Source organism: Myotis nattereri (genome assembly GCF_964212035.1).
Source record: "Myotis nattereri genome assembly, chromosome: 1".
Lineage (NCBI taxonomy): Eukaryota > Metazoa > Chordata > Mammalia > Chiroptera > Vespertilionidae > Myotis > Myotis nattereri.
The window spans coordinates 95,516,248-95,529,986 of NC_138075.1; the positions used below are offsets into that span (position 1 = coordinate 95,516,248).

At 37.9% G+C, this 13,739-nt stretch overlaps 1 protein-coding gene across 1 annotated transcript in view; it reads left to right on the plus strand.

Annotated features, from left to right (window-relative positions):
- ITGA8 (integrin subunit alpha 8) overlaps window positions 1-13,739 on the plus strand; it is a 206,155-nt gene that overhangs the window by 137,742 nt on the left and 54,674 nt on the right. Inside the window, exons 16-21 of the mRNA XM_081087480.1 lie at window positions 1,371-1,426; window positions 2,054-2,208; window positions 3,453-3,590; window positions 4,074-4,141; window positions 5,770-5,917; window positions 12,606-12,698. Coding sequence (XP_080943606.1) covers window positions 1,371-1,426; window positions 2,054-2,208; window positions 3,453-3,590; window positions 4,074-4,141; window positions 5,770-5,917; window positions 12,606-12,698 — 658 coding nt within the window. The remainder of the gene's footprint in view (window positions 1-1,370; window positions 1,427-2,053; window positions 2,209-3,452; window positions 3,591-4,073; window positions 4,142-5,769; window positions 5,918-12,605; window positions 12,699-13,739) is intronic.

A 13,739-nucleotide genomic window follows, 5' to 3' on the forward strand; every position in this document is an offset into this window, starting at 1 on the left:
AGGACTTCCAAAAAAGTTGGACACAGAAAGAAGTTCCAATTTTGAAAGGCAGACCTACTAAGAAATTCAAAGATGCAATTAACTATTCCTCTTCCCTGAATATATCTAATTGAAGTAGAAGTGGGCTGAAATTTGTGATTTCTCTGGGGAAGTGGTAAAAATGCTATAATAATGGAGAAATCTCAGGAAACTCTTGGCTTAATGGCATATGGCAAATTATTTACCCTGAAGGGAAACATTGACTGAGGTCACGGGAGATAGATGAATCCCAGATGTGACACATTTTCATTAGGTTTGACACAGGAAGCTGACACATAATTAAAGTATGATTAGGGATTATTTATTCCTTTTGGGTTCTGCAGAAATATTCTAATTATACTATGTATTTTACTAACAAAAATGTTATAACTGTCATTAAATCATATTTAAGTATTTTTCTTATATTTTCACTTTCTTAGAAATGTGAAAAAGCCCCATCTCAAAGGCTGGCTGTCAGGGCTTGACATTTGTCAGGAGGGAGGTGAGCACATTCAGCCAAGGCAGGCAGAGTCAATCGGCTGTTTCCTATTCCTTCCATGGCCACAGAACAGGCCCAAGTGCAGGTCATCCCACAAACTGTGGCAGACACCTCTCTGGATTATGTTCAGGAAAAACTATAAAGTGCCTCTTTTGCACATATATCCTCTTTTTAGCATCTTTATATGCCATATAATTGTGCCTACCTAGCTTGAAACAGCCACTCTATACTCCTTATGTTCTTTCTCTTGCCATTCCCTCTCCTAGTGTATCTGCCTCAAATTGTACCCCACCCCTAGCAAGTTGCCACCGAGTTTCTCTCTTCTTCCAAGCAGAGTGGGGATGTGGGTTAATCTCACCATGGTGCTCCATGCCTTTTAGGACTAAATTCAAGTTCTTTAGCACGACTTTCAGAGCCTTGTTCCTTCCCAATCTTTCCCATCTTCCTCTAATGCACCAACCACACCAAATTTCTTCAGGTTCTTCAAATGGGGTCAAGTTCTTGCTCATCTCCAGGCTCTACCACTAGCTGTTCCCCTGATGTACTGCTCAATTCTTCACTCTCTGGCACATGGAGATAATCATTTATTGAATACAGGCAGCAAGCAAATGATTAAACAATCCATTGATTAAATCAGATAACCTCACCAGTCTTAATTATATTAGTGCTGAGGCCAACTGGTAGGCTATGTGTATATTTTATATGTATATTTATTTTTTAGTTGTATGTGTATAATAAGTGAAGTATAGAGGAAAACGGTGTATTCATCTATCTAGGGTGAGTTAAGGGAAGAGTTCTACTTCAGATTCAAAACTTTATTAACCAATAAATTATTGACTATTATTTTCCATAGCTTTTCCTTAAGAGTATGTGCATCTGTAGAAGGCCAGAGCATTCCAAACACAATAGGTGAGAGTGTTTTCTTTTTTATACTCCTATAGTATACTAAGAAAAGTCAACCATAAGTATTTCTCTGTGCAGACCTCATAGAACTTTTAATGAGCCCTTTGTTAATACCGAGGTTCCTAGTGTATATATGGAGCCCTCTTTATAAACATTACTCAAATAATTGGTATTAATATTATCTAGAAAGCAGAAATAATTGTGTGGGGGTGTTTCCTGGGCTCAGGGCTGGTGCTACTCACCCACCTCCTCACCTTGCGGAAGTTCTATTTCTTTTTCTGAAGGAACTTCAAATGTGCTGAAGATGTTTTGAAATTCATGCAAGTGGGGGCTTAAAGAGATGATAAGAGAGGAAGAGAATCAGGATGTTTTCTTCCTGTGAGCCCAAGGGAACTCATAGATTCTGCCAACCTCATGAAAAAAACATGATTTGTGTAAAAAACAAGTGTTTTAGCGTGGGGAGTATTTCCTAAAATTTTTCTCAGCTCCTCTATTGTTTTTGAACCCAACTATGAAAAAAAAAAGTTTTCTACGTAAGCAAATTGAACTAGGAACTCATACCTCTGCTAAAGCACTGCATTCACCAAATACTTTTCCTCTCCTGATTATATTTACTTTATTTCTGTCCTATAGGCCTGACCGCCGAGGTGCAGTTAGATTCCCTGAAACAAAAAGGTGCCATTAAACGCACACTCTTCCTTGACAACCATCAGTCACATTTCATCTTCCCTCTCGTGATAAAGCAGCAGAAATCCCACCAGTGCCAGGACTTTATGGTTTACCTGCGAGTAAGTGTTCCAGAATCACCTTTCTGGCCTCTCACATTCAGAACCACATTCCAACCACTTTTTTTTTTCCATTTAACCATCAACCTTGTCCACATCATTTTCATTTTATTGGAGGAAACTTTATTTTAAGGCTGCACTCCAGCCTTGAGCCTCACTTCCTTCCACTAACCCAATCATATGTTACTATTAATTCTCATGGTTTCTTTTTGTTTTGTTCACAATCTTGATAATAGCACTAACTCAGGTGGTTTTCATTTGTAACTGCCTCCCCCGCAAAATAACATAATTTATTTGAATTTTTCTCCTACATGAGTATGTTTAGCCAGATTTTATCAATGTGCATTTAAGAGCCAACTCAGGAAAACATTTAGGCATTCAAAGCCTTTATTAAGAGTCATTTATAATTATATTTTTAAAGCAGTGGATTTTTACCAATAACTCCAAACCTACCGTGAAATTTAAAAAGCCAAAATATTTATCATACAGTTATTTCATCTTCTCACCAGTTGTGAGGTTATTATTCTTTCTTATTTCATCTCCTCCTTTAATGGACTTAGTGAGGGGAAATCTGGTGAAGGCAAAGTTTACAAATAGGTCTGGAAAGCTGGGTGCATGACCCTGGGGTCTCATTATGACCTTGACTGGCACATAATTGAAGGGTGGCATGTTCACCACAGGGAGTAAGGTGTTCCGTGTGCTCAGGGCTTGCTGCTGATGCTACTCACTCACCTCCTCACCTCAAGGGAGTTCTACTTCTTTTTCTGAAGGAACTCCAAATGTGCTGAAAGTGTTTTGAAGTTCATGCAAGAGGGGGCTTAAAGAGATGATAAGAGAGGAAGAGAATCAAGATATTTTCTTCCTGTGAGCCCAACAGAGCTCATAGATTGTGCCATCCTCATGGAAATATAAATCCCAATTTGCAAAACTTTAAATATTTATTACATATATAAGTATGATTTTTTTTTAACTTTGCAATATGGGCAACCTGTGTGAGTTTTGAAGATCTGGAGACCCTGAAGATTACCTCTAGAAGCATGTATTTCAATGAAGCCACAGCTCTAAATGAATCATCTCTGAACACATATTAATTAAGCTATATTAATAGTCAGTGAGTACTTAAGCTCATGATGGTGATGATTACTTCATCATTCACTTTCGCTGACTGAAGGCCAGTGCCTTTCACAGACTAACATCCTGCAGCTGATTCACAGAGCCTTCCTCGACTCTGTCATTATTTTTCCCAGGATGAAACTGAATTCCGAGATAAATTATCTCCAATCAACATTAGTTTGAATTACAGTTTGGATGAATCCACCTTTAAAGAAGGCCTGGAAGTGAAACCGATATTGAACCACTACAGGGAAAATGTTGTTACTGAACAGGTAGGTCCTTGACGGTCTTCATATTCTCAGTCAGGCCCTGGGCATAGCTCCTGTGACCTTAAGATGAAACGTAGTCCCTTTTGTCTCATTCCTGCGCACAAAGATATAACATTTGGGTGATTTTTCTAACAGGTTTCCTGAAACACTGCATCATTGTGTTTTCAGAAGCCCATCCCCTTGTGCAACCAAGATTTAATATGTTCAAAATGTGGCTGTAATGGAAGCAATACAGTCTGTAATTCTCAAAACATTGCCAGACTCACATTCTTTACAGACATTTCAGAATGAATTGGAATCGGGCTATTATGTAAACTGGCCTCTATTGGGCGGTCACTGCTGAACACGGGGCTTCTAGCTGGGTAGAATCATGCCTAGTGAAATGAAAGCTTTGCTTTAATTTGTGGAATCGTTCATAATTTTCAAGAAAAAGGATGTGATTCCGGTTTTCCAAGATTATTCCTGATATGTTTTTGCACAACACAGGCTCATATCCTGGTGGACTGTGGAGAAGACAACATGTGCATTCCTGACTTGAAGCTGTCAGCCAGACCGTAAGTTTAAATAAATAAACTTGTACATTTATCTAATGGAATACAGGTGTTTATTTAAAGCATTTCTGGTGAAAGTATACACTTTCAACTACTACAAAAAATACACTGCGTGAAAGCCTTGAGCTTGGCTACACTTTGCATTAGCCTCTGGTTTGGGTCAGTTCTTTGCCATTGGTGTCAAGTGACCACCCTAAGGTTTTGCCCAAGCTGTTTCATCTTTCAGCGGAAGTGGGAAAAAAAGTTTTTGTTCAAAGTAAATTCATCTATGGGGTGGTTCAGGTTGTATTTACCTGTCTCAGTTCTGTGGACAAAGAATTCAGAGACAGGCTGGTTCCATCAACACCTTAGCCAAAACTTTTTATACAGCACCCCATGAGTCAAAGGCATCCTCAAAACTGTCAACACAAAACCAACTTTAATTTGCTGGGAGAAATGGAATGGCACTCTATGGAGTAAAGCAGAAGGTGTCACAAAGTCAAATAAGAATCAGAGAGCTGCCCTAACCGATTTGGCTGAGTGGATAGAGCATCGGCCTGCGGACTCAAGAGTCCCAGGTTCGATTCCGGTCAAGGGCATGTACTTGGTTGCGGGCACATCCCCAGTGGGGAGTGTGCAGGAGGCAGCTGATCGATGTTTCTCTCTCTCTCTCATCGATGTTTCTAACTCTCTATCCCTCTCCCTTCCTCTCTGTGAAAAACCAATAAAATATATATTTTTTTAAAAAAAGAAAGAATCAGAGGGCTTCCCAGTTGCCTGTAGTGGCGAGTCACCATCCCAGGACTGGTAATTGTGTTGCATTATGATATGTAAAGAAATGAAATTAAATGAAATTAAATTATCTATGATGGGACAAAACAGATTCATGCTCCTTCACCCCACCTCCCACCCCCAGGACCTGTCTCACTGTCAATGTTTGGAATCCGCTTGATAGCTCTCAAGGAGACTTTCTCCAAACTTCACAAGTTAGCCAGTGTCTGAAGCAATAGCTTTGATTAATGGTCAAAAGTGAAATAGGCATTTCCAGATGTTGGTTCAATTTGAAGTTTGGAGTGAATTAAATTTCTTCAAAATACTTCACAATCGTCAATCAGCTATTTGTGATCTTCTTTTATCTGCCACTTTCTCCCCTCTCATTGTCCATTTCGCATCACACGTCTCCCACTGAGTTTTTAAACCCTGTCTCTCTCTTTTCCCCCATGGCTCATCGTACTTCCTGCTGGGTGTTTTCAGGGATGTGCTGAAGCTACTCATTCTGGCTTGTGAGCCAATTGTTAAATTTTCTAGAATTTTTTTTCTGGCAGATTATTAAGTATGTCAGTAGCTTGACATTGACCCTAGTGGGAGGATTCATACCACTGGAATCAGCAAATGTTGCAAATGGTGTGGGGTGTGTTTTTTGAGACCTGGTTGTTAAACATTGACCAGCACATCATTGGATGTTTTCCTGTCCTTCCCAGCAAGACCTGGTTCTCTTGATTCTTCTCAATGCGCCTTCATGGCCATCCATCTTCTTTTTGCCTCCGTCTTGCATTTCCACATCTTTCGTCCTTTCCTCTCAGGTAAGTCCTTAACTAAAATACCCATGAATCCAGCGAGTATCTAATGACCCTGTTAAATTGCATTTCTAGAGATAAGCATCAGGTTATCATTGGAGGTGAAAATCACCTTATGCTCATAATCAATGTGAGAAACGAAGGTGAAGGAGCCTATGAAGCGGAACTCTTGGTGATGATCCCAGAAGAGGCAGATTATGTCGGGATTGAGCGCAGCAACAAGGTAATGCCTACAAATTATTCGAAGTAGTGAAGTGCTAGGTATATTTTGGAAGTCAAATCAATGTTAAGAAGAGCCATCTTAGCTGAGAGTTTCTTTCTAAACAAAGAAAACAAAATAGCACTTTACTTGTTCATCATAATTGCAGTCAGCCAGGAAGGGGGATGGTCTTTCTTGGCCATACATGCAAAGGTACATTGGCCGAAGTTTGAGAGCCATAGCAAGGAAGAGAATACAATTGCTGAAAGAAGTGGCTTACCAACTGATGGATTTCTTAGCTAAATTCACAAGCTCACTCTTACCCTCACTGGCTGTTTTCAGGTCTTTGTTTTGAGTTCCTTTAAGTTTCAAGCAGGTCCCAGGAGGTCTGGTTCTCATTATAGCTTATGGAGGAAGGTCCAGCCAATCCCAACTGAGCGCTGATAACAACCTAGACAGGCACTGGAAAGGAAACACGGTCATTTTTCTTTCTTCATGGTCCACCTTTTCGGGACTGGGTCCAAGAAAAGCCAGATCTTCGTCATTTGCCAGTCCCGCAATGCCACTATTTATTAAACTGACGTGGATGCTTTTTATAGTCTTTCCTTCCTTGTCAGAACATGAATCTTCCCACTCAGAGTATCCAAAGGTTCAGTTGTGTTTGTGATCGCTTGGCCTAAAATACATTTTAGAATAATGGAGAGAGTCCCTCATTTTTAGAAATAAGTGGGCCCACAATTAAGGGCAGAGACCAAGGTGAATATTCTTTCTTAGCCACCCCTCATTCAGAGCTAGGCACAGTGGGTGCTCCTTAGCAACTTGCTGGTGGATTTGTTCTTTAAAACTATAATTTATTAAATTCACGTGAGTGTCCAAATGCTGCATATTCTGAGGAGTTTGAAGATGCTAATGCTGAAATAATTTAATGAAAAATAATTCCTCTAAAGAGATGTTAACAAACTGTTGTGATATTGGTGTCTTACAGGCATTGAAAAACATTGAGAATATAAAATTCTCTATTCACACCTCTAGTCTCATGTTTTATATTTTCGTTAAATTATCTTGCTAGAAAAAAATAAATCCAGGAGGGTAATAATCATGTATCTTTAACAGTCATTATAAGTTTATGAGAAGACATTCATAGAAAAATATCACCTACAAATACTCCCGTGGAGATAATACATAAACAAACCAAAAAATGAGCTCAAGTATGTCATTTTTCAATGTTCCAGGGCTCCACTCATTTTTATTACAATTCCTTTCATGCCATTCCCCCTCTGACTTTGTCAAACAGAGCATCTATTCTAAAATGTTTTCCTTTTAGAAAAACATCCAGTTTACTGTTCACTTTTTTGCAAGGAAAGCTTGGATAGCATTCATTTCTGTCTTTGCCTGTAAACATTACAAAAGACATCATCCATAATCTCAAATGAGTCCTTAACTGTTCTTCTTCAGGTGTTTCTGGGACAGAGACTTAGCTCCGTCTTTGGATTTTACATTACTAAGCCACATTCTAATTTCTTCTTTGTTTTTAAGCAGTTTGAGATTTGTGTATTTTTTTAATTTAAAATAAGTTCAAGTATTTTTAAAACAATTTTTTCTCATTAGGAAAAGTATTGGGATTATCTGATTGTAAGTTTTGTTATCTTTTGTTGAAAACATTGATCTTTTAAAAAATGTAGACAGTGGCCCGGCTGGTGTTGCTCAGTGGTTGAGCATCAACCCACAAAGTCAAGGTTTGATTCCAGTCAGGGCACATGCCTAGGTTGCAGGCTTGATCCCCAGTAGTGGGAGTGCAGGAGGCAGCCAGTTGATTCTCTCTCATCATTGATGTTTCTGTCTCTTTCTCTCCCTCTCCCTTCCTCTCTGAAATAAATAAAAACATATTTTTAAAAATGTAGATGGTGATCATCTCTTTCTCTGGACACCTTAACTGAGCCAACCTTTATCCTTCCTTTTGATGACCTTCCTTCTAAATTTTTCTAGAAATAAAGACCTATGTCAGTAGTTCCCAATTTGGAGCACGCACCCCACAGGGGGCAATTTGCTTTTTAAGGGGGAAAATTTGAGAATGAGTTATTAAAAGTGAATTTTTTTGCATTTCTTACGGTTCTAGGGGCCTCATATACAGTATATAAATATATATTGTGACATATTTATGCATTTCAGTTCTTTGTTATATGTTTTGAAACTTTATTTGCTATTTCTTCATATCACTTCATATTATTTTTAAACAATTTCTTAGTGATTTCTTACTCAGTACTTCAACTGTCCTTTCATTCTTTTATTTTTCTCTTTCATGGATGCCATGTTCTTTGGAAGCTTGTTTAGACCAAGATAATGGCCTTTTGGGTTTCCTCCATGTGAATAGTTCACTTTTCGAATAATAAGAATTATATGTCATTGGGGGGCGGTATCAGGATTTTAGAGATGCTTAGGTGGGGCATGGCCAGAAAAAGGTTGGGAACCACTTATATGCTTTATCTTTTACTATTATTGCATTAGTACATTTTATGTCACATAAAATTTATCATTTGTAGCTGTACAGTTCAGTGACATAAAGTTCATTTACACTATTGTACAACCATCACTACTATCCATCCATAGAACTCCTCTCATTTTGCAAAGCTGAAACTTTGTACCCATCAAACACTAACTTCGAATTCCCCCTCTTTCCAGGCCCTGTAACTGCCATTCAACTTTCTATCTCTAGGAATTTGGCGATTCTAGGTTCCCCATGTACTCCACTTCACTCCTCTGTCTCACACCTGCCCCACAGTCAGCATGTCCAGAACTAGACTTTCCATCTTCCACACTCACATCCCTCCTCTTCCCCTCCCTTTCCCATCTCAGAGAATGGCACCAGAATGCACGTAATTTCTGAAGCCTGAGTTGGTCTGAAATCTCTCCAGTCCACAGCCTCTATCTAACTGCCGCTGTCACTGCCTTCATGCGGACTGGAATGATTTTTCCCCGAGCACACTGTAACAGTCTCCTAACTCACGTCCCCATCTCGCTGCCTCCTGAAAGGAAGCCCTCTTTCTATGATGCAAATCTGACCACGTCATTCTCTTGCTTAAAACCCTCGCTAGCTCCCCATTGCTTTAAGATAAAGTCCAGATACTTGAGGTGACTAACAATGCCCTTAATTTTGTCCCCTCTAAATTATACACCCCTTCAGCCACATCTTCCCTTTACCTCACACCCTCAATTCCAGCGGACAGAGTTTCTTTTCCGTTCCTGTGATAGCCCTGCATGCTCTGACCGGAAAGCTTGTCCCTGCAGATCCTTCTCTCTGACACACTGACTACTTCCTCCTCCCCTTTATCTGGCTTACTTCTTTCCAGTCATTCTTTAGGCCTCAGTTTACTAACGACTGTGACTGCTAAAATTTATTTTGCAATTGCTATGGGCTGGGCGCTGCTCTAAGCTCTGCATATTTTCTTTCTTTTTTATAATGCTTTAAGTCATAGCATGATTTTTCTCTGGTTCTAGAACTACCTTTAATATTTTTAGTTAAGTATTTATCAACCTATGTGGGTTATAATCAAATTATGATGATGATTATGAATATCCAAATTTTCATTAGTGAAAATTTGTTCATATATATTCATCTAGACTTCTCCAATGTGCAATAATTCTTAGTTAAAAGGCCAAATTTATTTTAGTTTTAATAAATCCCACATTATTACAATTCAAATGGGCTTAACATTATCAATTATAGTCTTAATGAGGAGTAAAAAGTTAAAGATTATAAATGTGTGTCTTTTGAAATGAGTATGGTATGCTATTGGTCTGGTGTGGAAATGGATCAAAATACATTTACTTAATCCTCATGACAGCTTTATAGAGAAATGGCAAGGCTATCATCACCTCCATTGTGTAGATAAGGAGAAATTGGGTAACACGCAGAAAGTTACATAGCTATTCTGTAGCGGAGCCAAGATCGAAACCTCTGCTGTTAAGTCCAGGCCCCATGCTTAATCACTGCTCCCTTTTCTGGTTGCTTAAATCTATGTGCATGTCCTCCTCTATCACTACCAATTTCTCCTACCATAACCTTAGCAAACTGTATTGTGTTTCCATTGCTTGTTGCAATTGCTTGTGATCACTTACTGCATTTGTAATAACTGAAAATTCAATGAGGGCAACTGTCTAGTAAATAACAGTAAATATTTTCAGTGAATGAATAAATGCATGAATGATACCCTTAGAGCTATAAATGGATTAGAACAAGAGTGTTCCTGGAACAGCGGAGGAAAATAATCTAGAAATATCTAGAAAAACATTATTGTTTCTCTCACTCAGAGAGGAAATAAAGGTTTTAAAAAAAAGGGTGATGGCCTGTGGAGTAGAAATAACTTTGATTGATGTGGAAAAGCTATTTCTAGAAAGCTGGAAAAATGTATATATAACTTTTAAACTTTAGATAAGATAAAAATATTTACTATAGAAACTGAATCCTTGAATTATATTCAGGGGATACATGGGCATTTTTTTAAAGCTTTTGCTGTGTTTATTTTTTGTTTTCAGGACTGAGTTAATAATCTCAACACAAAACATCTCTGTATGACTTGAGTTAGTTAGTAATGCTTAAGGTTGAATAGATGCTAAAGGTACTTTCAGGATAGAGAATATTACCAGCTTTTTAAAAATATGTTTCGATGAAGGGATTAAGAAAAAGTCCTCACAAATGACAGTATGGTGATTGCCTGAGGGAAAGTGGGGTGGGGGAAGTAGGAGAGGGTAAAGGGAGGATAAATGGTGATGAAAGGAGACTTGACTTGGGGTGTTGAACACACAGTACAATTTACAGATGATGATTATAGAACTGTACCCCTCAAACCTGTATAATTTTATTACCCAATGCCACTCCAATAAATTCAATTAAAAAAAGAAAATATGTTTCTTACCTCCATCAGAAACTGACATGCCATTCATTTATATTTGGAAAGAGCATGTATTAAAAGAGCATCCAAATATGAGTGATTCACTCCTTTCTCATTACTTGGGACAGACTTCCAATGGATGCTATAGGAAGAGAATTACCAGGGTGATTAAGGAGAAGCACTTTATAGTTAGTTGTGTGTTTGTCCATTTCTTTGAAGGCTTCTCCTTAGCAGAGTGTGAGCTACTGTCACTGTTATCTCCCAACACCATCTCCTTCTCGCCAAACACTGTTCTAGGCACTGGGAATAGGACAGATACAAAGCCCCCTTCCTCCTGATGCTTATTTTCTCAAAGCATATGATCTACCTCCAGAATTCTTTATCTAGATATCTGGGGTTTGTTTGGCTTTTCTTTGTTTTGGTTTTAAATCTTGTTTTTTTTCTCAATAAAGTGGAAAAGATGGAATGGAGGATGGTTTCTGAAACTTTTACTTGAAAATTCACATTCCTTCCTTACATGAAATTTCAATACAGCTAAAAGAGGGTTACATGGCCCTCATATTCAGAATGCTCTTCCATGAACTTCTCATGGGGCACAAATCCCCAAAGGCTGCTCCTTTGTAACTGTCCTCATCGTGTAAGCTTATCTTTGGGAATGAAGATTACAGCTTTTTGTGAGTTCTTTTAGGAGTTTAATTTTTATTTTCCAATTACAGTTCACTTTCAATATTATTTTGTATTGGCTTCAGGTGTACAGTATCGTGGTTAGGTAATCATATACTTTACATAGTGTTCCCCTTCGATATTTCCAGTACCAAACTGGCACCATACTTAGTTATGCAATATTATTGACTGTATTACCTATGCTGTATTTTACATCCCCTTGACTATTTTGTAACTATCAATTTATACTTCTTAATCCCTCCACCTCTTTCTCACAGGTGATATATTAGTAGCACTTACTAAGTTTGATGGAATAATGGGTGAACACGTTGGTTGCTATCACCAGTGGCAGAGCAGGGCCATAGGGACATTGGGTTTTGAAATATGGTAAGGGCTCAGGGTAGAGAATAAGGTGTGGATTTCTAGGCAGCTGGGAGTAACATGAGGACACAGGTGGAGCTGAGAGCAGACAGCCCGAGTTCAAAGATAAACCTTCTTTTCTTTCCCTTACTCCCTGGTGTAACCTTGAGACCTTCTCCAACATAGTTCTAAGCATCTCTTCAAACCTGAGTTTTTGTACCTTCTAATCAGAATAGGATGAATGGGGAAGAAGGGAGAAGGAAGCACTGGGTCAACATAAAAGTGTTCTCTTTCCATCATAAGTGTTTAGGATTGAACTACGATTGATTGTGTAATCTCAAAATGGGACCATGATGTGTAGAAATTTGTGTTCAAAGCAGTTCTCCTGCAAATGGTCATTGAGTCATATGATCATGTATACAAATTATTGCCATTTCATTTTTGTAAGAATAAATTAGCTGTGTTGAATTATCTGTGATCTTCATGGCCCTAATTTAATGTTAACAGTGAAAATAATTTCTAGAATATTTGTATAAATACTATAGGAAGCTTTTTTGTGGGGAGGGGGCCAAGGAAAACAATAGTTGGGTTTACCAATCTAAAGACTTTCTTTCTAAAATTAAACTTCAATCTTTTTTCTCAAGTTTTTCTTCTGAGTTGGTCACAAATTAATTCTTGGGCACAGCTGCCCCTACAGGTGTTTGAAATCAAGAGGCGCTTCCCACCCGCAGAGCTGCTTTTGTGACAGGATGTGATTTATATGCCCCTGAACTCCACCTCGGTCTTCTTTCCTGTTGTAGGGATTCCGACCACTGAGCTGTGAGTACAAGATGGAAAATGTAACCAGAATGGTGGTGTGTGACCTTGGGAACCCGATGGCGGCTGGAACAAACGTAAGAGAAACCCAGAAGCACTTACTGATTTATGTCTAATTGAATTTTAAAAGAAACTAATGGAAAGCTCCCCAATTAGCACTCAGCAGTGTAGTACATAGCAATTAAAACAAATTAGGCAGGAAATTACCAGACCAGGGTAGTGGGATTTAGCATTATAACCAACAGAGTGGATAATCTAAGGTTAAAAACAAAGATGAATACTTTTGTATGCTTTCTCTTTGAACATCACTCTTACACATCGTTTAGTCACAACAAGTCTATAAATACTTTTTTTTTTTTACTACAGATTTTTTGTTGACTGTTTTTCTTTGGATTTACTACAACTTTTTCTTGAATTAAAAAATAAATACAATATATAAGTATTTAAGAATAACAATTAAAAATTTTAGCAAAGATGATTAAATTTTTATTTCAAATATACCTCCCATATGAATATCATTCACAGTACTTTCATATTAAAATATTATAATAATTCAGCTTTTAAATCAGCTTTACCAGGTATTAGTTGAAGAACTGGTATCTTACTTGAAGAATAATATATTTTACCTGAAGAAGAATACAGAAAAATGTAGCAAGAAAAAAAGGTTAATAATGATCTGTAACATGCTCATGAAATAATAAGTTGGCTTATTTCCTCTTTTCTTCCTCCTCCCCTAGCCCTCACCATTCCTCCTCCTCTTTTTCTTTCTTCTCTTCCTTCACCAGCTTCTCCTCCTCCTCCTTTTTTTTCCTTTGTTTCCAGATTTAGGAATTTCCCGTTCAGTATTACTTGTGGACAAAACATTTGTTTTATGCAATTGCTGTTTACATGTTTACATAGGAACTTCTTGTAATAAATATCGCAGTGGAAATAATTTTTTTTGAAGTCATAAATCAGAAACATATTCTGAAATCTGCAAATACTACATAATCAAATATTACATAAACTAAACATATACATTCCCCTATTTTAAATTAGATGTTTATGATGATCAATGGAATGGTTTGTTTGAAAAAAAAATTATAATTACATAGGTTTGTATTAGAACAACTTCCAAA